This window comes from Dasypus novemcinctus, chromosome 20, assembly GCF_030445035.2.
Source record: "Dasypus novemcinctus isolate mDasNov1 chromosome 20, mDasNov1.1.hap2, whole genome shotgun sequence".
Taxonomy (NCBI): domain Eukaryota; kingdom Metazoa; phylum Chordata; class Mammalia; order Cingulata; family Dasypodidae; genus Dasypus; species Dasypus novemcinctus.
This window is the reverse complement of record NC_080692.1, coordinates 28621559-28646982: the sequence shown is the minus strand read 5'-3', so window position 1 is coordinate 28646982 and position 25424 is coordinate 28621559. Positions and strand designations below refer to the sequence as shown.

Sequence of the window (25424 nt, the reverse complement as noted above, 5' to 3'; positions counted from 1 at the left end):
AATACCCGGTACCTGTTTAAACATACAATGAAACATTTTAGATGGCAAGTTAAAAATGTGTACGGGAGTACATAGTTTTGCAAAATTATCTTGGGCTTAAACAAGTAAAAATATTGAAGATCACTGCTCCTTGTCTTACTTTCAGTGCTTCATCCTCCACTGCAAGTCTCTGACTTTCTTTTTGGTTTCTCCTCTCTGCCTCTACGACTTAAACCCCATGGTACTACTACCCCGCAGACAGCTTTCTTTCCTTTTACCTTCTCCCTGGTCTTTTCCCTAAATGTCCCCAAGTTTATTCTCTTTTCTGGAAGCCTTCCCCTTTTCACTGCTAGAACCATGACAGCACTTTCAAGCCTAATTAAATACAACAATCCACTTGCCTCACCTCAGCTACATCTATGCCAGATTCTCATTTCTAGCCTCTCTCCTCCCCAACCCTTTACTTAGTACTGGAGGGATGCCTCAAAGATACATACTGCCACCTCGTGGCCTATTGCTAAACAGCTCTGGCACTATCAAGGATGCAATTCACCATAGCTACAGGCCCTGAAGGCAGATTGGCAAAAGCACCAGTCACAGGTGAATGTCAGCTCCCTCTTCTTTGGCAATAGCGTTTTCTCTGCCTGGAATTATCTTTCCAAATCTATTTCTCTCAAAATTCTTTTCCTCTTTCAAAGTCCAGAGTAAATGCCACCCATGATGGTTAGGCTAATGTGTCAACTTGGCCAGGTAATGGTACTCAGTACCATTTGGTCAAGCAAGCACTGGGCTAACAGTAATACAAGAGCATTTCATGGACTTTAATCATCAGTGAGCTGATTGCATAGATGGCTTGTTACATCTACAATCAACTGAGAAGAAGGCAGTCAGCAATGAGTGAAGTCTCATCCAATTAACTGAAGGCCTTAAAAGGGGAAGTTTTTTTAGCATTCACAGGGAGAGAATTCCCATCTCTACTTCAGACAGCCAGGAGCTCCTGGGGAAATCAAGAACCTTCATCAGAGCCCCTGGTTTGCAGCCTGCCTACGGAATTTGGATTTGTGCATTCCCATAGTCATGTGGGAATTTCCTGTAGGCCAGATATTACTGTGGGAAGTGCTGTCATGGAATCAGGATCCTTAAACACTATGGAGATGAGCCAAGAAGCTGCACTTAATCGCCAAAGACAAGGTGGGAGTGCCTGCCACAATGAAAGGCAGACGCAAAGCAGCAATCAAAAGAGGCTAAGTTGCATAGAACTATGGAGTTGGCTACCAAGAAGTAAAATAGATGGGCGGTTTAATAAATTCCTACTTCAACTGTATAAGAAGAAGAGTTTTAAATTGAGTGAACAAAACCCTAACTTGAATTACAGAAAGAGTCATGGCCCCTTAATCAATTCCCAGACTTGAGACAGTTTACAGACCCAGAGCCCCATGAATGAGGTGAAGGCCAGGTCCCTTTGGGAAAGGATCTTGTTACACTGCCAAAAATTTAAAGTGTTACTCTTCCTCCCAGCTTTCCCCAAAGAGACAACAGCCTTTTAACAGGGTACTGTGCACTGGAGAAAAGGAAATGATCACACATTTCAGGGATTATTTGACACTGGCTCAGCAGTGACATTAATTCCAGGAGAACCAAAATGTCACTGTGGTCTACTAGTCAGAGCAGGGACTTATGGAGGTCAGGTGATCAATGGAGTTTTAGATCAGGTTTGTCTCACAGTGGGGTCCAGTGGGTCCCTGGAGCCACTCTGTGGTTATTTCCCCAGTTCCAGAATGCATATTTGGAAGAGACATATTCAGTAACTGGCAGAATCCCCACATCAGATCCCTGACTTGAGGAGTGAGGGCTATTATGGTAGGAAAGGCCAAGTGGAAGCCACTAGAACTGTCCCTACTGAGCAAAATAATTAAGTCAAAAGCAATACTGGGGGAGTGGATATGGCTCAGACAGTTGAGTGCCTGCTTCCCACACAGGAAGTCCTGGGTTCAGTCTTCGGTGCCTCCTAAAAACAAAAAAAAAAACAAACAACAAGCAAACAGATAAGAGAGCCAACTCAAGGGAGCCAATGTGGCTCAGTGGTTGTGATATAGCCTGTGCATAAATTCCAAATTGTTTCCAAGTATACCTAGTCCCTAAAAGTCCAAATAAGTAATATAGGCCCTACAGTCTTTGAATGTTCAGAAAGGATGTAAAACTGAATGTGCATTCAAGGTTGCATCCAGATGGAATGTGGAAGATATGCTAAATCCAAGCTGGCTTGGAATGTGGGGAATATGCAACTCACCTGGAGGAAATAACCTATCTGATACTCAGATCAAATGCTGAAGAAACTAGCCAAAGGTCTGTTTGCATACCACCACCCTTTGTCTCCCTAACCTTAAACCTCTGTATAAAGGGACCAAAAAATGCTATTCGGGGCTCGGTTATTATTAGGACAAGAGTCTGCCGAGTCCGGCCGGTCAAAATAAACCAACTTCAAAATAAACCAACTTCCTTCTCAGAGTTCTCGTGTCCTGGCCTTCAATACGGCGCACACCCCACTTCTCTACAACAGTTGAGCACCAGCTTCCTACATACAAGGTCCCAGTTAAATCCCCAGCCCTGGTACCTAAAAACAAAAACAAAAACAATACAGGAGTGGAGAGGGTATAGATTAGTGGTTGAGTGCCTGCTTTGCAAGTATTAGGTCCCAAGATCAAGCCCTGGGACTTCTGGGGGAAAAAAAAACTAAAAAAAAAAAAAAAAAAAAAAGAGAGAGAAGCAATACTGGATTCCTGGAAGGATTGCAGAGATCAGTGCCACCATCAGGGATTTGAAGGATGCAGGGGTGGTAACTCCAACCACATCCCTTGTATTAGTCTGCCACAGGGGTACTGATACAAAAACCCAGAAATATGTTGGCTTTTATAAAGGGTATTTATTTGGGGTAAAAGCTAAACAGTTCCAAGGCCATAAAAAGCCCAACTCAAGGCACCGTAAGAGGTACACTCTCACCAAAGTCAGCTGCCACGTGTTGAAGCAAGATGGTGGGCAATCTCTGCTTGGTTTCTCCTTCCCCTCCAGGCTTCCTCTTCCTTCTCAGCAATGTGGGCCCAGCCTCTTGGGGTTTTGTGCTGAAGTGATTCTGTAGTCCTCACTCTCCTGGCATAGGGCTTGTTTATTTCCAGGCCTCCTATATCAGTCTCAGCTGTTCTGCTCTTCACTCAAGCCTTCTCCTTTCTGTTACATGGCAGAATGAAAAATGAGAGAGCTCTCTCTTCTTTGTGTCTGAGAGTGTAAGTGTTCATTTATATCAGACCCAGCAAAGAATGGAGACTCAACCTGAGTGATGCCCACTGACATAGTCAAATCAAAAGCCCTAAACTTAATAGGTAATCTAATCAAAGACAACTCAGCTGAATTTAATGTAATTCAAAGGGAATCACACCCAGTGGAATAGATTAGTTTACAAACATAATCTTTCTTTATGAGATTCATAAAATAATCTCAAACAGCCAAATCCCCATTCAACTCTCCTATTGGCCTATGCAGAAAAGAGATGGATCTTGGAGGATGACAGTAGATTATCATAAATTTAACCAGGTGGTGACTCCAAATGCAGCTGCTGTTCCAGATGTGGTATCATTGCTTGAGCAAATCAGCATGTACCCTGGTACCAGGTATGTAACTATTGATCTGGCAAATGCTTTTTTCTCAATTGCTGTTAGTAAGGACCACCAGAAACAGTTACCTTTCAGCTGGCAAAGCTAGCAATATACCTTCACTCTCCTGACTCAGGGGTATTATATCATTATATCAACTCTCCAGTCTTATATCATATTGTCTGCAGAGACCTTGATCATCTCTCCCTCCCACAAGACATCACACTGGTCCATTATATTGATATCATGTTGATTGTACCTAGTGGGCAAGAAGTAGCAAGTACTCTAGACTTACTGGAAAGGCATTTTCATTAGACAGGATGGGAGATAAATCCAACAAAAATACAGGGGGCTGGGGAAGCAGCTGTGGCTCAATTAGTTGGGCTCTCATCTACCGTATGGGAGGCACTGGGTTCGCATCCCGGGGCCTCCTTGTGAAGGCAGGCTCACCTGCATGCTGTGCAGAGCCACTGGCCCAGGCGACCCGACCCGCGAGCACCGCCGACTACCGCCTGGCCCACCAATGCCATGGAGAGACAACTCAGCAAGGTGACGCAACAAAAAAGGGAGGCAAGCAAAAACAAAGCAGAGTGCGCAGTGAATGGACACAGAGAGCAGACAATAAGCAAGCCACAAGGGGGCGAATAAATAAATACAGACACAGAAGAATGCACAGCAAATGGACACAGGGAGCAGACAGCAAGAAAAAAAAGCTGCAAGGGGAGGGCGGCATAAAGAAAAAAAATACAGGGGACTTCCACCTCTGTGGAATTTCTAGGTGTCCAGTGGTATGGGGTATTTCAAGATATCCCTTCTAAAGTAAAGGATAAGCTGTTGCATCTGGGCCTCTTATGACCAAAAAAGAGGCACAATGCTTAGTTGGTCTCTCTGGATTTTGGAGATAACACATTCTCCATTTGGGTGTGCGATTATGGCCCACTTACTGAGTGACCAGAAAAACTGCTAGTTTTGAGAGGGGGCCAGGACAAGAGGAGGCTCTGTAACAGGTCCAGTCTGTTGTGCAAGCTGCACTACCACTTGCACCATATGATCCAGCAGATTCAGTGGTGCTGAAGTGTCAGTGGCATGTAGAGATGCTGCCTAGAGCCTTTGGCAGGCCACTACAGGAGAATCACAATGCTGACCCTTAGGATTTTGGAGCAAAGCCCTGCCATCCTCTGCAGATAACCACTCTCCTTTTGAAAAACAGCTTTTGGCATGCTACTGGGCCTTAGTGGAGAATGAATGATTAACTATGGGCCACAAAGTTACCATGAGACCTGAGTTTCCAATCATGAGCTGAGTATTGTCTGACCCACCAAACTATAAAGTTGGGCATGAAGAGCAGCACTCCATAATAAAGTGGAAGTGGTATAATTGAGATAGGTCTTCAGCAGGCCCTGAAAGCACAAGTAAGTTACATGAGGAAGTGATCCAAATGCCCATGGTCACCACTCCTGCCACATTACCTTCTCTTTCCCAGCCCATAACTGCAAAATTTTGGGGAGTTCCTTATAATCAGTTGGCTGAGGAAGAGAAAACTCAGGCCTGGTTTACAGATGGTTCTGCATGATCTGCAAGTACCACCTGAAAGTGGACAGCTGCAACACTGCAGTCCCTTTCTGGATGACCCTAAAGTACAGTGGTGGGGGCAAATCCTCCCAGCAGGCAGAACTTCGAGCAGTGCACCTGGTCATTCATTTTACTTGGAAGGAGAAATGGCTGGCGGTGCTTCTGTACACTGATTAACTGGCTGTTGCCAATGGTTCATCTGGATGTTCAGGGACTTGGAAGGGATATGATTGGAAAATTAGTGACAAAGAGGTCTGGGGAGAAGGTATGTGGATAGTCCTTTCTGAATGAGCAAAAAACCATGAAAATATTTGTGCCCCATGTAAATGTTCAACAGAGGGGAAGCGGACTTGGCCCAGTGGTTAGGGCATCCATCTACCACATGGGAGGTCCGCAGTTCAAACCCCAGGCCTCCTTGACCTGTGTGGAGCTGGCCCACACGCAGTGTTGATGTGCGTAAGGAGTGCTGTGTTACGTAGGGGTGCCCCCTGCATAGGGGAGCCCCACGCTCAAGGAGTGCGCCCCGTAAGGAGAGCTGCCCAGCGCAAAAGAAAGTTCGGCCTGCCCAGGAATGGTGCAGCACATACAGAGAGCTGATGCAGCAAGATGACGCAACAAAAAGAAACACAGATTCCCGTGCCGCTGACAACAACAGAAGCAACAAAAAGAAGAACATGCAGCAAATGGACACAGAAAACAGACAACTGGGGTGGGGGGGGAAGGGGAGAGAAATAAATAAAATAAATCTTTAAAAAAAAAAAAGCTCAACAGAGGGTGACTTCAAGCAGAGGAAGATTTTAATAATCAAGTGGATATGATGACTCACTCAGCATCTTTTCTTGGCTACTCCTGTCATTGCCCAATGGGTTCATGAATAAAGTGGCCATGGTGCTAGGGATGGAGATTATGCACAGGCTCAGCAACATGGACTTTCCCTCACCAAGACTGACTTGGCTACACCACTGCTGAGTGTCCAATCTGCCAGCAACAGAGATCCACACTCAGCTCCTGATATAGCACCATTCCCCAAGATGATCAGCCTGCTACCTGGTGGCAGGTTGATTACATTGGACCACTTCCATCACAGAAGGGGCAGTGATTTGTTCTAACTGTAATAGACACATACTCCTGGTATGGGTTTGCCTCCCCTGAATGGAATGCTTCTCTAAAACTACCATCTGTGCTTACCAAATGTCTATCCACCACCATGGTATTTGTATTAGTCAGCCAAAGGGATGCTGATGCAAAGTACTAGAAGTCTGTTTTTGTTTTTTTTTTTAAGATACATAGACCACACAAAACTGTTGAATTTTATAAAGGGTATTTATTTGGAGTAGAAGCTTACAGTTACCAGGTCATAAAGCACATTACTTCCCTCACCAAAGTCTGTTGCCATGTGTTGGAGCAAGATGGCTGCCAATGTCTGCAAGGGTTCAGCCTCCCTCTTCCTCTTAATGTCCCAGATTCTTTCACTATCAGTAGTAGGCTGGGATTCTTCTAGTCTCTGTCCTGGGGCTCGTTCTTTTCTGGTCTCAGCTGTTCTCTTCTCTCCACAAGGTCAGATGTAGACTCTCAGGCTCTCTCTCTTCCCAGGACCTCTGTCATGTTTATGGAACTGTCTCTATTCCTCTATCTTCTTCTCCTGTGTGTTTACTTCCTGGGGCACCAGCCCCAAACTCTCTAACTCCCTCCTCTGCTGTGTAGTTTTCTCTGTGAATTCCTGTGCACAAAGGGGGCAGGGACTCAACATCCAACTGACGTGGCCCAATCAAAGCTTTAAAGTAACAGTGAAACCTCTGAATTTAATACAATCTAATATGTCCAGAGGAACAGATCAATTTACAAACATAGTTCAATATCTATTTCTGGAATTCAGAAATAATTCAAAACTCTACAGTACTTCACACAGCATTGCTTCTGATCAAGGAAACCACTTCACTGTAGACGATGTGCTGGAATGGGCATATATGCTCATGGAATTCACTGGTCTTATCATGTTCACCATCATCCTGAAATAGTTGGATTGAATGAATGGTGGAATGGCCTTTTGAAGGCTCAATTATGGTGCCAACTAGGTGGCCATACCTTGCAAGCCTGAGGCAATGTTTTCTAGGACGCTGTGTACGCTTGAAATCAGCATCCACTCTATGGTGCTGTTTCTCCCATAACCAGGCTTCACGGGCTCAGGAATCAAGGGGTGGAAATGGGAGAGGCACCACTCACTATTACATCTAGTGATATCCTTCCTGTCCCTGCAACCTTAAGCTCTGTTGGTCTACAGGTCTTAGTTCCAAAAGAGGAGAGTTTCCACCAGGGAAGACATCAATGATTCCATTGAACTGGAAGTTAAGATTGCCATCTGGCCACTTTGGGCACCTCATGCCTTTGAATCAACAGGCAAAGAAGGGAATTACTGTACTGGCTGGGGTGACTGACCCTGACTAACAAGGGGAAATAGGACTGCACCTACACAACGGAAGTAAAGAAGAGTTTGCCTGAAATACAGGAACTCCCTTAGGGCATTTCTTAATACCAACATGCCCTGTGATCCAAGTCAATGGAAAACTGCAAAAACCCAATCAAGCAGGACTAACAATGGCCCAGAATCTTCAGGATAGCAAGTCTGGGTCACCCCACCAGGCAAAGAACCATGGCCAGCTAAGGTGTCTGCTGAGATAAAGGGAACATGGAATGGGTAGTGGAAGAAGGTAATGATAAATGTGAATTCCAACCACAAAACCAGTCACAGAAACGAGGATCGTAATGGTCATGAATATTTCTTCCTTGTTTAGTTATGTTTGTAAATGCACATAAAATGAGTATCTTTGCTTTCTTCCCTATCCTTTCCCCTTATCATATGACATAAGTTATATTAGTTTCATGTCATAGTATTTAAGGATGGAAAGTTTAGGAGTGAATATTTACCCAAGGACTTGCACCTTATTCTGGAGGAATTTAGTACATTTCTGGTTGCATGAAGGATAACTGAATATTGTTACGTGGAAATATATATATATATACATATCTGTTATTGTTTTTATTTAGAGACTAAGTATGGTTTACGGTGATGTGTATGGCTCCCAAATTGACAAAGGGCAGACTGTAATGGTTAGGCTAATGTGTCAACTTGGTCAGGTAATGCTACCCTGTTGTTTGGTCAAGCAAGCCCTGAACTAATTGCAATACAAGATTATTTCATGAACTTTAATCATCAGTTAGCTGATTGCATAGATGGCTGGTTATAGCTATCAACTGAGAAGATTTCTATTAGCAGTGAGTGACATCTCATCCAATCAGCTGAAGGCCTGAAAAGGGATGTGATTTAAGCATTCACAGAGAGAATTCCCATCTCTACTTCAGACAGCTAGCATCTCCTGGGGAAATTATCAAGGACTTTCATCAGAGCCCCTGGTTTGCAACCTGCCCTACCTACTTTGGACTTGTGCATCTCCATGGTTGCCCGAGACAATTTTATAAAATCTCATACTATTTACAGATCTCTCCTGTTGGTTTGTTTCCTTAGAAAACCCTGACTGACACATCACCTTTTCCATGATCCCTTTCCTGATCTTCCAAGTTAAAGTATCTCACTCCTCTAAAAGTACCACAGAGTAGGTTCAGCATTTCATTCATAACTTTTAGGGAGACCCTCATCACCTATTTCCAACTATTTCTCACCCCCCAGTTCTCAAAAACTCCAATAAGGCTTTAGTCCCTTCCCTCTGTTTAAAGCACTCCTATCAAGATTATCAACAAACTCCCATCTTACCAAATTCAATTGTCAATTCTCTAACTTATCTTACTCAACCAGTTAAAAACATCTGACAAAACTGATGATTTCTGCTTGGCTTTTTTTCTTTCTTTCATATTTCCTGTCTTATTTGTGTATGTGTAATTCTATGAAATTTTATCACATGTATAGGTTTGTCTATTCACCACCAGTCAAGATACAGATCAGTTACATCACTAGAAAATATCCCACATGCTGCCATTCAAAAAATGCACCCACTTCTCTCTTTTCCTCTCCCTCTTTCCCCCTCTGTCTCCTAATTTTTAAGCCCTGGAAATTACTAACCTGTCTTTTTGTGTTTTTTTTTAACCAGAGAATTTTTTTTTTTACCTTTTAAAAAAATTGAAGTATATCATTCATACATGAACATGCATAAACAATAAGTATATAGTAAAGATTGTGAACTTATAAAATATACATATATAACATCACATAGGGGTCTCATACATCACCCTCCCACCAACACTTTGCATTGTTGTGAAACATTTGTTACAAACTATGCAAGAGTATCATCAAAATATTATTACCAATTATAGTCCTTAGCTTACATTTAGTGTATTTTCCCCCCAACCCACAATATTTTTTTAAAAATATATTTTTTATTACAGATGTTGTGAATTTGCTTGGCTTTTGATACACTACTTTTTTTTTTTTAACATTTGTTTATTTATTTCTCTCCCCTTCTCCCTCTCCCCCCATCTGCTCTCTGTGTCCATTCGCTGTGTGTTCTTCTGTGTCCACTTGCATTCTTGTCAGTGGCACTGGGAAACTGTGCTTTTTGTTGTTGTTGTTGTTGCATCATCTTGCTGCATCAACTGTGTGTGTGTGTGGCACCACTCCTGGGCAGGCTGCGCTTTTTTCTCGCAGGGCAGCTCTCCTTATGGGGCACACTCCTTGGGCGTGGGGCTCCCCTACATAGGGGACACCCCTGCGTGGCATGGCACTCCTTGTGTGCATCAGCACTACCCATGGGCCAGTTCACCACACAGGTCAGGAGGCCTGGGGTTTGAACCCTGGGCCTCTCATGTTGTAGGCGGACGCTCTATCAGATGAGCCAAATCCGCTTCCCCCAGTCTGTCTTGGTTTCTTCTTTAATGGTTTTACTGAGATACAATTCACAGTTATAAATTTAAAGTGCATAATACAATTTTTTTAGTATATTCACAGATATGTGCAACCATCACCACAGTCAATTTTAGAGCATTTTCATCACATCAAAAAGAAACCCCCACTCCTTTAGCTATCACCCACTCCCCACAAGCATTCCCCCAGCCCTAAGTAATCACTAATCTGCTTTCTGTCATTATAGGTTTCCCTTTAAGTGTATAATATTTCATTGCATCTATATACCACACTTAGTTTATACACTGACCTGTTGATGGACTACTTGGGTTTCTTACACCTTTTGGTTCTTGTGTGTAACATTGATATTTAGGTATCTCTTTTGAGGTCCTGCTTTCAATTCTTTAGAGCTAGTTTCCATTTTATCTCACTAGTTTATGCATTTTCTCAGCATTTCTAAATTCTAGAGTACCTGAGGGTTCAATTGTGGGAACTCTTTTCTTTCTCATACACACTCACCTCTGGGTTGTCTCCCCCAGTCCCTTGGCTTTAATTACCATCTACGTCAAATCTGTCTCCAGCCTGGACCTGCTTTCTAAGCTCCAGATTGGGAAGGCTAATAGGAACCTCAAACTCAAGAGAGCTTTAGGGGAAACGGATGTGGCTCAAGCGATTAGGCTTTTGCCTACCACACGGGAGATCCTGGGTTTAGTTCCTGGTGCCTCCTGGAGAAGCTGGCATGATGGGCAGGCACAGTGAGCTGATGCAACAAAATGACACAACAAAGAGGAGAGACAATGAGGGACACAACAAAGCAGGGAGCTGAGGTGGCTCAGGCTATTGAGCACCTCTCTCCCACAAGGGAGGTCCTGGGTTCAGTTCCTGGTGCCTCCTAAAGGGAAGATGAGCTGACACAGAGAGCACACAGCAAATGGACACAGAGAGCAGAGAGCAACCTCAAACCAGGGGGGCAGAGAATAAATAAATAAAATAAATCTTTAAAAAAAGAGAGAAAGAGAGGGAGAGCTTCAGGCTGCTGCCCTATTCCTCTACTCTAACTTGTTCTTCTCCAATTTTTCCCCACCTCAATTGCTTAAGACAAAAACAGAGGAACTAGCCTTGATTTCTGTGTTACCATTGTACCCCATTATTAGCAAGTCCTGCCTTCTGAATCTGACTGCTTCTTTCCACCTTTGTCACCACCACCTTTGTCACCACCACCTTTACTCAGGTAACCATCATCTTTCCCCTGGATGCCTACAATAGCCAGAAACTGACCCTTCTACCTCTAAATTTGCCCCCATATAGTCTATTCTCCACGTAACAGAAACAGTGATCTTCTAAAAAAAAAATCTGATCATATTTGCCCCATTTCAAAAACCGTCCAGTGGCCTTCCATCATATTTAGAATAAAACTCAAACACCTTGGGAAGCGGCTGTGGTTCAATCAGTAAGGCTCCCATCTACCATATGGGAGGCCCTGGGTTCACGTCCCGGGGCCTCCTTGTGAAGGCAGGCTCGCCCGCAAGTGCCATAGAGTGCCACCCGGCCCACAAGCGCTGCGGAGAGCCGACTCAACAAGGTGATGCAACAAAAAGAGAAGCAAGCAAAAACACAGAAGAGCGTGCAGTGAATGGACACAGAGAGCAGACAACAAGTAAGCCGCAAGGGGGGGGGAGGAAAATAAATAAAAATAAATAAATACAGACACAGAAGAACATACAGCGAGTGGACACGGAGAGCAGACAGCAAGCAAAAAGCCACAAGGGGGGTGGGGGGAGAAACAACACCACCGAAAAAAACCTCTCAAACACCTCACCATGGACTATAGGCCCTCCATTATCTAGCTCTGGGCTGCCCCCTCAACCTTACTTCCTACCACTCTTCTCCTTGATGCATGGTACTCCCCCTTGGTTGTTCTTCAAATCTAGCTGGCAAACTGGTTTGGCAAGCCAAATGCAGCCTACCACCTATTTTTCCTTTTTTCCCTAACTTTTTATTTTGAGATAATTGTAGACTCACATGCAATTTTAAGAAATGGGACAGTGATCCCATATATTCTTCACCCAGCTCCCTCAATGGCAGTATCTTTCATAACTGTGATACAATACCACAACCAGGAAATTAATATTGACACAGTCCATCCACCTTATTTAGATTTTACCAGTACTCATTATGTGTGTGTATTTAGTTCTATGCAATTTTACCACACAATCACCAGCACATGCGATATAAAATAGTTCCAACACAAGAATTCCTCGTGCTTACCTTTTATAGCCAGGCACCTCTCCACTACTCTCAACCACTGGCAACCACTAATGTCTCCTTCATCTCTACAATTTCAACATTTTAAGAATGTTAAATGAAAGTGATCATATATGTAACCCTCTGAGATCAACTTTTTTCATTTAGCATAATTCCCTTGAAATCCACCAAGTTGTTCAGTATATCAATGGTTGGCTCCTTTTTATTGCTGAGTAGTATTTTATGGTATGGTTATATCCCAATTTAGTTAAGCATTCACCCTTGAAAGACTTGTTTCCAGTTTTTGGCTATAATGAATAAAGCTGCTATGGACAGTTGTGTACAGGTTTTTGTGTATGTTTTCATTTCTCTAAGATAAATGCCCAATAGTGCAATCGCTGGGTCACATGGTATATTAGTCAGGGTTCTCTAGGGAAACAGAATTGACAGGAAATATGTGTAAATAGTATGAGATTTTATAAAATTCTCTCACGTGACCACGGGGATGCATAAGTCCAAATTCTGCAGGCAGGCGGCAAACCAGGGGCTCCAGTGAAGGTTCTTGATTAGTTCCCAGGAGATGGCTGTCCAAAGTCAAACTGGATAATTCTCGCTGAATGCTGAAATCACTTCCCCTTTTCAGGCATTCCAACTAATTGGATAAAATGTTTCATGGCTGACAGCAATCTCCATGGTCGATTGTAGATATAATCAGTTATCTATGCAATCAACTCATTGATGATTAATGTCCATAAATGTCCTTATATGATAATTAGCCCAGTACTGGCTTGACCAAACAACTGGACACAATTACCTGGCTGAGGTGACACATTAATTAGCCTAACCATCATGCACAGTAACTATGTTTGACCTTTTGAGGAACTGCTAGACTTTTCCAAAATGGCTGCACAGTTTTACATTCCTATTAGAGGGTATGAAGGTTCCAATTTTTCCACATCATTGCCAATATCTGTTATTGTCTCTTTTCAATTATGGACAACCTAGTGGGTGTGATGTAGTGTCTCACTCTTGTTTTGATTTGTCTTTCCCAGTTGCCTAATGATGTTGAGCATCTTTTCATATACTTATTAGTCATTTGTATACCTTCTTCTGAGAAATGTCCATTCAGAGCCTATGCCCATTTTTTGATTAGGTTATTTGTCTTTTTAGTATTGAGTTGTAGTAGTTCTTTATATATTCTATATACAAGTCTCTTGTCAGATATATGATTTACCAAAATTATCTCCCATCCTCTTGGGTTGTCTTTTCAAACTCTTCATAGTATTCCTTGAAGACAGAAATTTTCTATTTTGATGAAGTACAATTGATCTATTGTTTTCCTTTGTTACTTGGGTTTTTGGTGTTATATTGTGACAGTTTAAATTTGGTGAATCCGTGCCCCCCTCCAAGATTATGTTTTTGAACTAATCCATTCCTTTGGGTGTGAGAACCTTTGATTGCATTAGACTTGTTTAAGGGACCTTGGTTAGATCATTTTGATTGGACTACAGCAGTGAGGCTGGGTCTCTGCTCTCTTACTGGGCCTTATATAAGCAGGGACAGAGAGAGACACTTGCAAATGAAGCTGCCATTTTGAACCTGTCATGTGAGAGAGAGAGGACTTCAGGAAGACAGAGAAGCCCTGAGAGGCTAAAAGAGATCCCAGAGTCTGAAATCAGCAGAGCACAGAGAAACAGAAAGAGGCCCCCAAGGGGCTGGGCCTATGGAGCAGCTCAAGGCTGGTTATATGCTTAAATGCCCACCGCTGGGCTCCAGGAGGCAGTGAGCCTAGAAGGGAAGGCATGGACCTCAGCAGAGACTGGCAGACACATTATCTTGCCCTGCCATGTGACAGTACACCATGATCACCAGTAGCTGACTTTGGTGAGAAAGTATCTCTAATGGTGTCTTGATCTGGACATTTTTGCAAACTTGGAACTGTAAACTTTTACCCCTAATAAATTTCCCATTATAAAAGCCAACCCATTTCTGGTATTTTGCATTGGGAGCCTTTGGCAAACTGAGACACATATCTAAGAAACCACTGCTTAACTCAAGATCATTAAATTTTATGCCTTTGTTTTCCTTTAAAAGTTTTCTAATTTTAGCTTTTACAGTTTAGGTCTTTTATCCACTTTGAGTTAATTTTTGTATGCAGTGTGACGGAAAGGACCAGCAAGTGGCTGTCCAGTTGTCCCAAGACCATTTCTTGAAAGAACTATTCTTTCCCCACTGAATGATCTTGACATACTTGTTGAAAAAAATCAGTAAACCACAGATACCTGGGTTTATTTCTGGATTTCTCAATTTTATTCCAAAGACCTATGTGACTATTCTCTTGAATACTGTTGCCTTTTTTTGTGGAAAAAAAATTTGCTGACCCCTGCTCTAATCTGATAAACCTTTATACTCCAGGGCCTTTATATATGTTGTTTCTTGTCTGAAACACTTTTCCCCAAATCTTCTCATGGCTGGCTCCTTACTGTCATTCTATTCTCAGTTCAAATACACCTTAGACAGGCTCTCCCTGACCACCCTATGGAGATGTAACCTCCTGTTCCACAATTTTCTATCCCCTACCTTGCTTTAATTTTCTCCTTAGAATGTATCACTCCCTTCTTAGAATGGAAGCTCTATTTGGGCAGTCCCTAACATTAATAATTGTGCTCTCAGGCCCTGAGCGTCAACAGACTCCAGCTCCTACAATCTGATTTACTGGACTCACCTCACTCAGCTAAGATGGAGTTGAAGGACAACCACCACACCATGGAGCCTAGAGTGCCTACAACTGAAAGTAGGAGGATTGCATCCAGTATCTATGTGGAATCTGAGCCTCCTCCTGACATAGAGGTGCAACAGACACAACTAATCCAAGGCCCACAGAGAAAAGGTGGCATTGGAATGGGAAAGTGGACATGGTGGCTGATGGATATGGGGAATGGCAGGAAGAGATGAGATGTGGAGGCGCCTTTGGGACTTGGAGTTGCCCTAGATGGTGCTTCAGGGGCAATCACTGGACATTGTAAATCCTCCCAGGGACCACTGGATGGAATGTGGGAGAGTATGGGCCATGATGTGGACCATTGACCATGAGGTGCAGAGATGCCCAGAGATGTACTTACCAAATGCAATGGCTGTGTCATGATGAAGGGAGTGAGTGTTGCTGCAGGGGGGAGTGGTGGGGTGGGGGTGGTGGGGTTGAATGGGACCTCATATAATTTTTTTTTATGTAATATTTTTACAAAATCAATAATAAATTAAAAATAATAATAAAAAAAATAATTGTGCTCTGCACATAACACTTACTCAAGGAATATTTGAATGAATAAATGAGTCACAGAGAATTAGCACAACTTTCCAGAAAAAATAACACTATTATCCCATTAATGGTTTTGCTAGAAGAAAAATATTTGGGGGAAAAAACACAATATATCAGATTCCTATCATGATTAAAAGTGACATTTCCCAACATTGATATCAAGCTGCGGGATTGCATAGGGCTAGAGAGTAAGAATGTTTTGAAAGTTTTGAGATTTGTTTTCTAATTTGTATGCCTTCCTGATTCTCTCTTGAACCTGAACTGAAATAAAATGGGTGGATAATAATGTGGGTTATCTTTTTATATAAAATAATCTATTTTTCCTGATTCTTCCTGAACTTTTTAAAAAATTTTAGTCTGGTAACATGTATACAACATAAAAACCCCATTTTAACCTCTTTCAACTATACAATTCAGTGGTGCTAATTACATTCACAATGTTGCACAACCATCACCACCACCCATTATCAAAACTTTCCTATTATCCCAAACAGAAACTGTGTACCCATTAACTCCCCACTCCCCACCCCAACACTTGGTACCCTGTAATCTTCTGTCTCTATGAATTTGCACATTTTAGATATTTCAGGTAAGTGAGAGCTTACATTATTTGCCCTTTTGCATCTGGCTTATTTCATTCAACATGATTCTTCAAGATTCATCCATGTTTCTGCATTTATTAGACCTTTATTCCTTTTTATAGCTGAATAATATTCCATTGTATGTATATACCACATTTTGTTTATCCATTCATTAGTTGATGGACACTTGGGTTGCTTCTCTCTTTTGGCTATTGTGAATGATGCTGCTATGAACATCAGTTTGCAAATATCTGTTCAAGTCCCTGCTTTCAATTCTTTTGGGTATATACCAAGAAGTGGAATTGCCATGTCATATAGGTAATTCTATACTTAACTTCCTGAGAAACCACCAAACTGTTTTATACAGTGCTGGGCCATTTTACATTCCTACCAACAATGCATGAGGATTCCTATTCCTCTTGAATTCTTAACCTGCCTACTAGGGGAACACTGAAGGACAGAGGAAAGGAAAAGGGACTCTGGTATAAAGATGCTGGTCATGGGTCAGCTCTAGCACTTAAACCTTGATTTCAAATAATATCTGCCTCAGAAATCACTGTAGGTAAATAATACATCCCCAGTTATCTAACATCTTCTCTAGTCTAATACTTTACTAAGTGCTTAGAGTATATTATCCAGTTTGTTACAATAAGCAGCAAAGATAGATGCTATTTAAAGAGTTAATGATAGTGTCTGGCTAATAGGTATGAAATAAGGCAATTTTTCACAGTCATTTTTATCTGGTTATGTCAAATGGCCTTGTCAAAAGTAAAATCACTGTTTCAATCAATTAATTAATTAATTAATCCCCCCCCATTGTCTGTTCTCTGTGTCTATTTGCTGCATCTTCTTCTTTGTCTGCTTCTGTTGTTGTCAGTGGCACGGGAATCTGTGTTTCTTTTTGTTGTGTCAGCTCTCCGTGTGTGCGGCGCCATTCCTGGACAGGCTGCACTTTCTTTTGCGCTGGGCGGCTCTCCTTACGGGGCACACTCCTTGAGCGTAGGGTTCCCCTACACGGGGGACACCCCTGCATGGCACAGCACTCCTTGCGCACATCAGCACTTGCATGGGCCAGCTCCACACAGGTCAAGGAGGCTGGGGGTTTGAACCGCGGACCTCCCATGTGGTAGACAGACGCCCTAACCACTGGGCCAAGTCCGCTTCCCTAAAATCACTTTTTAATTACCAGTAATAACAACAACAAACATTTAACCTTCATTTATTCTTTTTTTTTCATTTATTCTTAATTCCTACCAAATTTCAGAGAATTTTGGCCTTTATTTTCTGTATTATTTGACTATTTCCCAAGTATGTACTTCTTTTAAAATTAAAAAAATGATTATATAATATCTGAATACTGACAAAATTAGTATAATTAGAAACTTCACATGTATCACAAGTAATATTTCATGACCTTTGAAATGGAAAACAAAGTAACTCCCAATCTGAAGTCGTCAGATCTAATTATCAAATTATATAAATGTGGTGAGTCACAGCCAGGATCTGCAGCAGGGGCCCTGGTGGTGAGGTGGGGTGGGCAGGGGACACAGTGGCTTCACTCTTGGTTGACAGAGGAACAAACACATTTAAAAAAAGAGATCACTCTTTGACCAGCTTCTCTCTGAATCTCATATCTTGTTCTTATAGTGCAGATTCCTCTAATATTTCCAAAATGGTCTTAATTATTGTGTAAATATATCTTTAAAAATGGATTAACTCTGGATTTTCCAAAAGATGTATCTTTTGGAAAATGTACTGAAGAAGAGCAATTATTCCTCTACTTCCTTCCCCAGCTCTGTTTTCTAAGTATGACCATTAAAATGTTCAGGAAAAAATCTGACAGTCTGAGATGCAAACCATTCAAGATACTAGCAAATTCCAAGATAATCTTTTTGAGACATGATTACATATGGTAAACCCACACGTAACTTTAAGCGATATGTGATTTTGCCACCAGATTTCCTAAGGCTCATTTTGTGAATCTTCATCACAATGTTTTGCAAGAAATATGACTAAGTTACACTCCAGAGTCTGCATTTTTAGAATAACTCTAACTACTGAGCACATTCATATATTACTCTTTACATGAGCACAGCCATGCTCTTTCCAAGGAGATTACCTCAAGATCAGTTATGCATAATTTTTTACCAAGGCCTATTTGCACCCACAATGGTAAACATGGTTATTTTTATCATGCTTATTATTCTCGGTAATATCAAAGAACAAAACACCATAATGGCAAATGCTGATTAATTATAAATAGAGAGAATGTGGGAATATACCAAATCTACTGGCTACAATAGCCTCTACCACTATGCACTTACGTATATCACACATTATCAAGACAAGGAAGGTTTAGGAAGATGGTAAATGCTGTGATTGACAACATAACCACAGCACGTCACTTTGATACCAATCTGACATCAATTCTTAATACTCACATCCTGTTTGTTGCTCTCCATCTTGCTGCTCTACTAAGAACTGATTCTCCTTCCAATTCCTCGTCAAGGTTCTGATTCCTGTAAATTATAATTGGCTAGTTACTCACTCTATCTAGCTCTTTGAGGGCAAAGGCTGGAAACTCCTATAAAGACTTGAAACCTGGAGTATTTCTAATAATATCTTAGATTAACTCAATTCTGGGGTACTCAACAAAGTTCTTTCCATTTGTCCATAGCCAGTGGGAAAAATTTTTTGTCAGGTTAAGGGTTGTGTGGAGAAAAAAGAGAAAGACAGCTGAGTATGATGAAAAGCACCTCTATATTTTGAGTCATGTCTGTTTACAACTAGCAGTCTCTCCATCTGGAAAATGAACAGAGATTGGAATAAGTGATTTTACTGTTACACAATTCTGTGATTTAATGTGGCTTCTTTACCATATCAAATTTAAAATATTTGAAACATGCTGCCTTCTTGTAGCTTCATCCTAGCCTCAACTGCTTCCAGTGAGCTGCAGTGGAGATGGAAATCATGATTCTACTTCACAAGTTACCAAGCCTGAGTCTGTTTCCTCCTCTACCAGATCTTCTGACTTGGATGGGTAGTTTTCTGGATTAGCTGAAACGCTAGATCTTAAAAGTTCTGGTATTATTTCCTGAGCTGGTAGGAGATGGAGGAAGATTAGTGGAGAGTGGTCCTTCAAGTATTCCACAGCATCCTCATCACCTTCTCCTTTTCATTTCTACCTCCTTCCACACTCCCACACTCATCTCTCTTCCTCTATCAGTTCTCTTCTAGATCCTTCTCATTTTAGAGAAAAAAAAAAAAAACAAAAACCAAAAACCCCACCTCTTTTAACTGAAAACATATATTTCCTAAAAACTGAAGTGTTATTTAGTAATGTGGAAAATTAACTCAGAATACCCTTCTTGAAAATCGACGGAAATAATAAATTCAGTCCATGCCTTAAACTGGATAAAATTAGTAACAGTATTTTGCTAAGGGCACTTGGTCTTACTTGCCTTCTCTCCCACTTCAAGAATAAAGCACTGAATGAATAGATAATCTGTAACTTTCTGCGAAAATTCCAATTTTCATCTTGCAAAAACCTATCTGCATAGCACTTAACCTCCTGATAAAGACACCTTTCAAGTCCAACACGGACCCTCCTCTTTGGTCCAGATCTTTCTGCCAGGATCATTGTTTGGTGGCTCCCTCACTTCCTTCAGGTCTCTGGTCCAAAGAGCTTCCTCATAAAGGCCTTTCCTGAGTGCTTCCTCCTCTCTTCCCTTCACCAATTTACAACAGCAGTCCCCTCCCCATTTCTTAACACTACTTTATTTTCCTTCATAAGATTCATCACTGCTTGGCATTTTATTGAACAGCTATGCCTTTTCATAGCTGTCTTGTCCCTAGAATAAAGCCCCAGGAGGGGAGGGTCTTTGCTCTTCTCTTTCCCTGTGGGATCCCCCGGTGCACCTAGGGCGGCGCTCGGGACTTAGAGGGTGCTCAGCAGAAAAAAATATTTTTCTCCAATGTCATGTGGCTACTCGCCAGTTTCTCCAGAGCCGCAGGACCCCTTCTTCCTTAGCCCAGCCCAACTCCCGCAACTACCCACCATCACCCCGACCCCGGTTCGGACGCTCGTTCCCCACCTGCCGGCCACAGGAACGGCGCTGCGCACCCACCGAGCGGACGGGGCAACCGCGGCTGGGATCTGCTCAACCGCCCATCGCCAGGGCCACCCGCGCCCTCGGCTGGTCCCAGGCCGCCGCGCCGGGGAGCGACCCTGCCGGCACCGCCGCGCTTCCGCCGCCCGCCGCGCAGCCGTTGGGACCCCGCGCCGCCTCCAAGCCCCCAGGGTTCTATTTTGAAGGATCCGTTGACGTGGTTGTGAAACGTGACTCCGTTTACCCCAGCTCCCTCTGTAAGCGAGTACACCCCCACCCGCGGGGTGAGCCGCGGGGTGAGCGGCGGGGTGAGCCGCGGGGCCACCAGCCGGTCCCGGCCACCCAGGTCTCCGTCCCGCTTCTCACCTTCACACCAAACTGACCAGCCCCCGCCGCCGCCCGAGGCCCCACCGCGCGCCCCCTCAGGCGGCTTCCTGCGTAGAGAGCGGGAACCATTCAGGGGAAACAGTCCTGGGCCCTACCATTCCTAAGGCCGCCTTTGGGAGGGTGATGATGTTTCTGCTTTAAGAGATACCCGCACCCCCCCACACACCCCGCAGACCCCAACGCCCCCAAGACAGCATGAGGGGCAGCGTGAGGGGCGAGCCTAGACCCCAGTGGGAAGACCTGGGCCCTTGCTCGAGTTCTTTGGGACTTAGCATCTCTTTTCTGATAGATAGCCCAGCTGTCTTTCTCTCCACCTCCTGAAAAGGACTCCAGAGTTTTGGGGTTAGATACTAAAAGTTGCCCCCTGCTGCCAAGATGGTACAGTCCAGGGGAGGGCCTTCACAGACCAAACGCGTAGGTGTTTTGGGGGGATTATTCTATCCCTGACCCAAACCTGTGTCAACAGAGAAATAACGTACTAAATAGCCGCAAAGCAACAAAGACATTATGGGGAATGGTGGTGGTGGTGGTGGTGGAGTGGGATGTCTTAGAATCGCAGTTCAGGGAGCCCACATTCAAATTATACCCCATCTTGTCATTTCCAGGCAAGGGTTTTTAAAGGGGAAAAAAAACTAGGTAAATGGTTTGTGGTTGGTGGATAAACGTCCTTTAGGTTAACAGTGTACTGAGTTCTTTATCTTGTGGTTTGTTTGTGGTGTCCAAAGGGTTTTTGAGGAACACTGTTGCTTTAGGCTTTGCATGCTTTTGGCAGTTGGTAATATTTGACTGAAATGAGCGAAGGGTAACTTCTAGAATGACTTCCCAGCTCCATTTTAAATCTCTTAGTAACTCTATTTCATTTCTTTTTATACATGTAAGAGCTAACTTGGGCTCAGAAGAGGATATCCCAGTGAATAAACAAGAAAAGGTGTGCAACCGAATTAGGAATAGGGGAGCTTCAAATTGCCCAAATATAGAAAAAAAAAGAATTCCAAATGTGGGTGTGGAGCATGCAGAACTCTCATATACTGTTAGTGGAGGTGTAAATTGATAAATTGGTACAACCACTTTGGAAAACTGGCAATATTTATATTTAACTGGCAAGTATAACTACTCTATGACCCAACAATTCTACTTCTAGGGATATACTCCATAGAAATACATACCATATTTTCACCAAAAAAATAGGGACTAGAATGTTCCTAGAGTACTATTCATAATAGTTCCAAACTGGAAATAATTCAAATGTACAGTAATAGAAGAATGGATAATGCCATTGGAGTATATTCACATAAAGGAACATAGCAAGGAGAGAGAATGTACTACAGCTACGTGTACCTATATGGATGAATCTCACAAAGTTGAGTGAAAGAAACCAGGTGCAAAAGCGAACATATTGCATGATTCCATTTATATAAAGGTAAAAAAAAACCAAACAGGCAAAACTATGGTGTCATAAATCTTGATTGTGATTACCCTTTGAGGGGTCATGACTGGGAAGGGACAAAGGCTTCTGGTGTCTGTTCTGTGACTTGATTTGGGTGCCATTCACACTGCAAGAATAAATAACAAACAAAATTTTTCTGTGTATGTATTTTACTTAAAACTGTTGTTTTGTTTTGTTTTTAATTAAGAAAAAAAGCCTTGACATCTTACTTGGTCCAAGTTCTTCTCAGTTCAACTCAACATACATTCATTTTACAATTATTATTACAAGGCACTGATAGGCGCTGGTGGGCACCATGAAGTAGTAAATTGAACCTGGCTTTCAGGGTTTCATAATCTAGTAGGGGATGTAAACATAAACGTCATTGTTTGGGAATAGTCTCTAATATTATGCTAACTTTCAGAATTCCAAATAATTGCCTTAGAAGAGAGTTGGGGTGGGGGGGGGCGGAGAAAAAAAAAAAGAGAGTTGGGGAAGGGTAGCTTTCAGACAGAATTTCTGAATTAGAAAGTATCTTAAGATACTCATAAGACTTTTGTGGACAGAGACTAGAAAGATCAACTACCTCCATTCGCCCAAGTGGTGGTGGTGTAGAATTTGAGAGAGGTTCAATTATTTGCGTATAGAGAGGCCAGGACTCAGGAATGATTTTGAGAAGGAAAAATGGTTTATTGACGGCCGGCTGGTCTCGGGAGCTTTCTGTTTCAATCCCGAGCCCGGAACAAGATTTTTGAGACGCTTTTATACAGAGAGGAAAGGCCAAATGGTCCTTTTGTTTCAGTTCTCAATAGGCTTAAATTAGCATATATCTTCCACATCTTAGGCAAGCTTTTAGCATGGACTCCACACATTCCAGATAAGGCTCTAGCCCATTTGGTCTGCATTTTCCCTGAATATTTAAAGTTTATAGACTTTGCATTGTTAAACCGTTTCCTGGGACTGGAGTCGCTGTCATAGTTACTAAGGGCAGGACTGCAGCCTCTTATCGTCCCACACCCACAAGTCACAGACAGCTCAGGTTATCTATTAAGAGCCTCCTACCCATAGCCCACATCAGTGGTGGTGGTGGGGTTCCCAGGATGCAGGACTTCTGTTACATGGGGGATAATCCTGGGCAACCAGAGATGGTTGGTTACCCTAACTAGCAGTAGCTGTGCTTGATTCATCTTCAAACCTGCTGAAATACCTACCACTAAGTCTGGCACATAAAAGGTCCTCAATAGTTTCAATGAATATTTGTTGAAATGAAATGGGGGTAAATGATAACAGAAATGAATAAAGGCACCTATTAAAGAAATGTCAGTTGGGTTTTTGTTTGTTTGCTTGTATTGTAGCAGGGAGCACTGGGGAATATGTGTTACAGCAGTTTGAGAAGGGCCTTGAATGTCAATTTTGATTATATTTTGACAATGGGTCGCCATGGAATGCTTTAGAACATAGGAGTGACAAGGTAAAAAAATCTGTGCTTTTCCTTATTAAATCTGGGTCACTGAATGGAATGAGTTGGTCTAAGCAGACTACAAACTGAAGGTCAAGTAGATGGTTATTACATTAGTCCCTCCACAAAGTTAAATAATAAACTTTTAGAACTGTAAGGAAACCAAGAGGTTCACTAGTCTAATGCCCTTCTTATTTTATTTTATTTAAGATTTTATTTTTTATTTATTTCTCTCCCCTTCGCCCCTGTTGTCTGCTCTCTGTGTACATTCACTGTGTGTTCTTCTGCGTCTGCTTGCATTATCCAGTGGCACTGGGAAACTGCATCTCTTTTTTGTGTCATCTTGCTGCATCAGCTCTCAGTGTGTGCATTGCCACTCCTAGGTGGGCTGTGCTTTTTTCATGCAGGGTGCTCTCCTTCCAGGGCACACTCCTTGCGCATGGGGCACCCCTATGCGGGACGCCCCTGCATGGCATGGCACTCCTTATGTGCCGCAGGACCACGCATGGGCCAGCTCACCACACGGGTCAGGAGGCCCTGGGTATTGAACCCTGGCCCCTCCACATGGTAGACAGACGCTCTATCAGTTGAGCCATGTCCACTTCCCTCTTATTTTTTAATTAACATTTTTTCTTGTTATTTGTTAATTTTAAAAACTGTTTCCTCCATACCTTTTCCCCTTCTTAAATTTTATTTTTTATTTTTGATACTAATTTTAATTAGTAATAAATGAAGGCCCAGTGGTAATGTGACTTGTTCAAGGTCGTTCTGTTAGTCCTAAGCAGGGCTGAACAAGAAGGCAAATTTTTTCCCTGCTTGGGTGGTGATCCTTCACCATCCAAGTGGTTTCATAGCCCTGCCACACAAAGTTTTCACTGAGAGAAAAAGGGCAAAATAGTATTTTTCTTGAAGTTAAATTTATTCAGTTCTCAAATTCTGAGATGCTATCCTTCCTACCATTTTGGTGTTGAAAATACTAGTTCTTTTATGGAATGATAATCTTTGTAGATGGTAGTTGGTAATGTTCCTACTTGAGAATGTAAAAAGTTGATAACATTTTGTTACCCCTTTATGTCCCCACTGGTTTATAAAATGAAATAATCTGAAATAGACTTTTTCTTCTTCTTTATGCTGCTTCTAGCTCAGAATCTCTTTTTCTTTCATTCTTATTGTTACCAAGAAAAATTTTAAACGTAGCTCCATATACACTTGGGGTGGATATGGCATATGCCTTCCTTTAATGCAGGGACTGGAAAACCAAAAACTATTTCCCAGATGTTCTTGCAGCTAGAATTCTGATTGTAAATTATTGATCCGCCAATTATTTGTTCATCCTGGAGCCTTGGCAAGTGAAAGTGAGGCAGAAACCATCTCCTTGCTGCTTTGGCTGGCAATACCAAGGGTATGTTATTTTTTCAACAGCAGTTTTCCAGTATCCATTCACTTGCTTCATGGCTGCTGAAGACTGCTGAGGCAGTGGTAGCAATAGCAGCTTCCTGATTCCTAGACCACAACTAGGGAGGTATGTTCTTGAACTCAAGAGTTTCAGAGACAGTCTTGATTCCTCAGCTTCCCTGGCGGGTGAGTATACTAGTGTTATTCTTGGAGCCATTTCTTGGATACAGCAGAGACCCTGCTCCTCTAGGCCTTCCAATGATTTTGTAAACATCTAAGCTCATGTATTAACTCTTTTTCTGCTTAAAATAAACAGGTTTCTGTTTACTGCATCAATCCTGACATGCAATACCTGATAGGAAGAGTAGGTAAATTCTACCTTATCTATCCCTTCCCTTATTCTCTTCTTCCCATAGATGCCAATGCAGGGTAACCTGGTTTGGAGCTGTTCCTT

At 42.4% G+C, this 25424-nt stretch overlaps 1 protein-coding gene across 3 annotated transcripts in view; it reads right to left on the bottom strand.

The window, feature by feature from the left end:
• Window positions 1–21015, bottom strand: part of LOC101411279 (solute carrier family 2, facilitated glucose transporter member 3) — a 96407-nt gene extending 75392 nt beyond the window's left edge. The window contains exons 1-2 of one of the 3 annotated variants that reach the window (XM_004455267.5): window positions 20670–21015; window positions 18636–18713 (exon numbers count right to left, since the gene is read on the bottom strand). In XM_004455267.5, coding sequence (XP_004455324.2) covers window positions 18636–18656 — 21 coding nt within the window. In that variant the 5' untranslated portion in view covers window positions 18657–18713; window positions 20670–21015. The other 2 variants (XM_058282729.2, XM_058282728.2) reach the window with 2 other exon arrangements.
• Between the last annotated feature and the right edge of the window lie 4409 nt (window positions 21016–25424).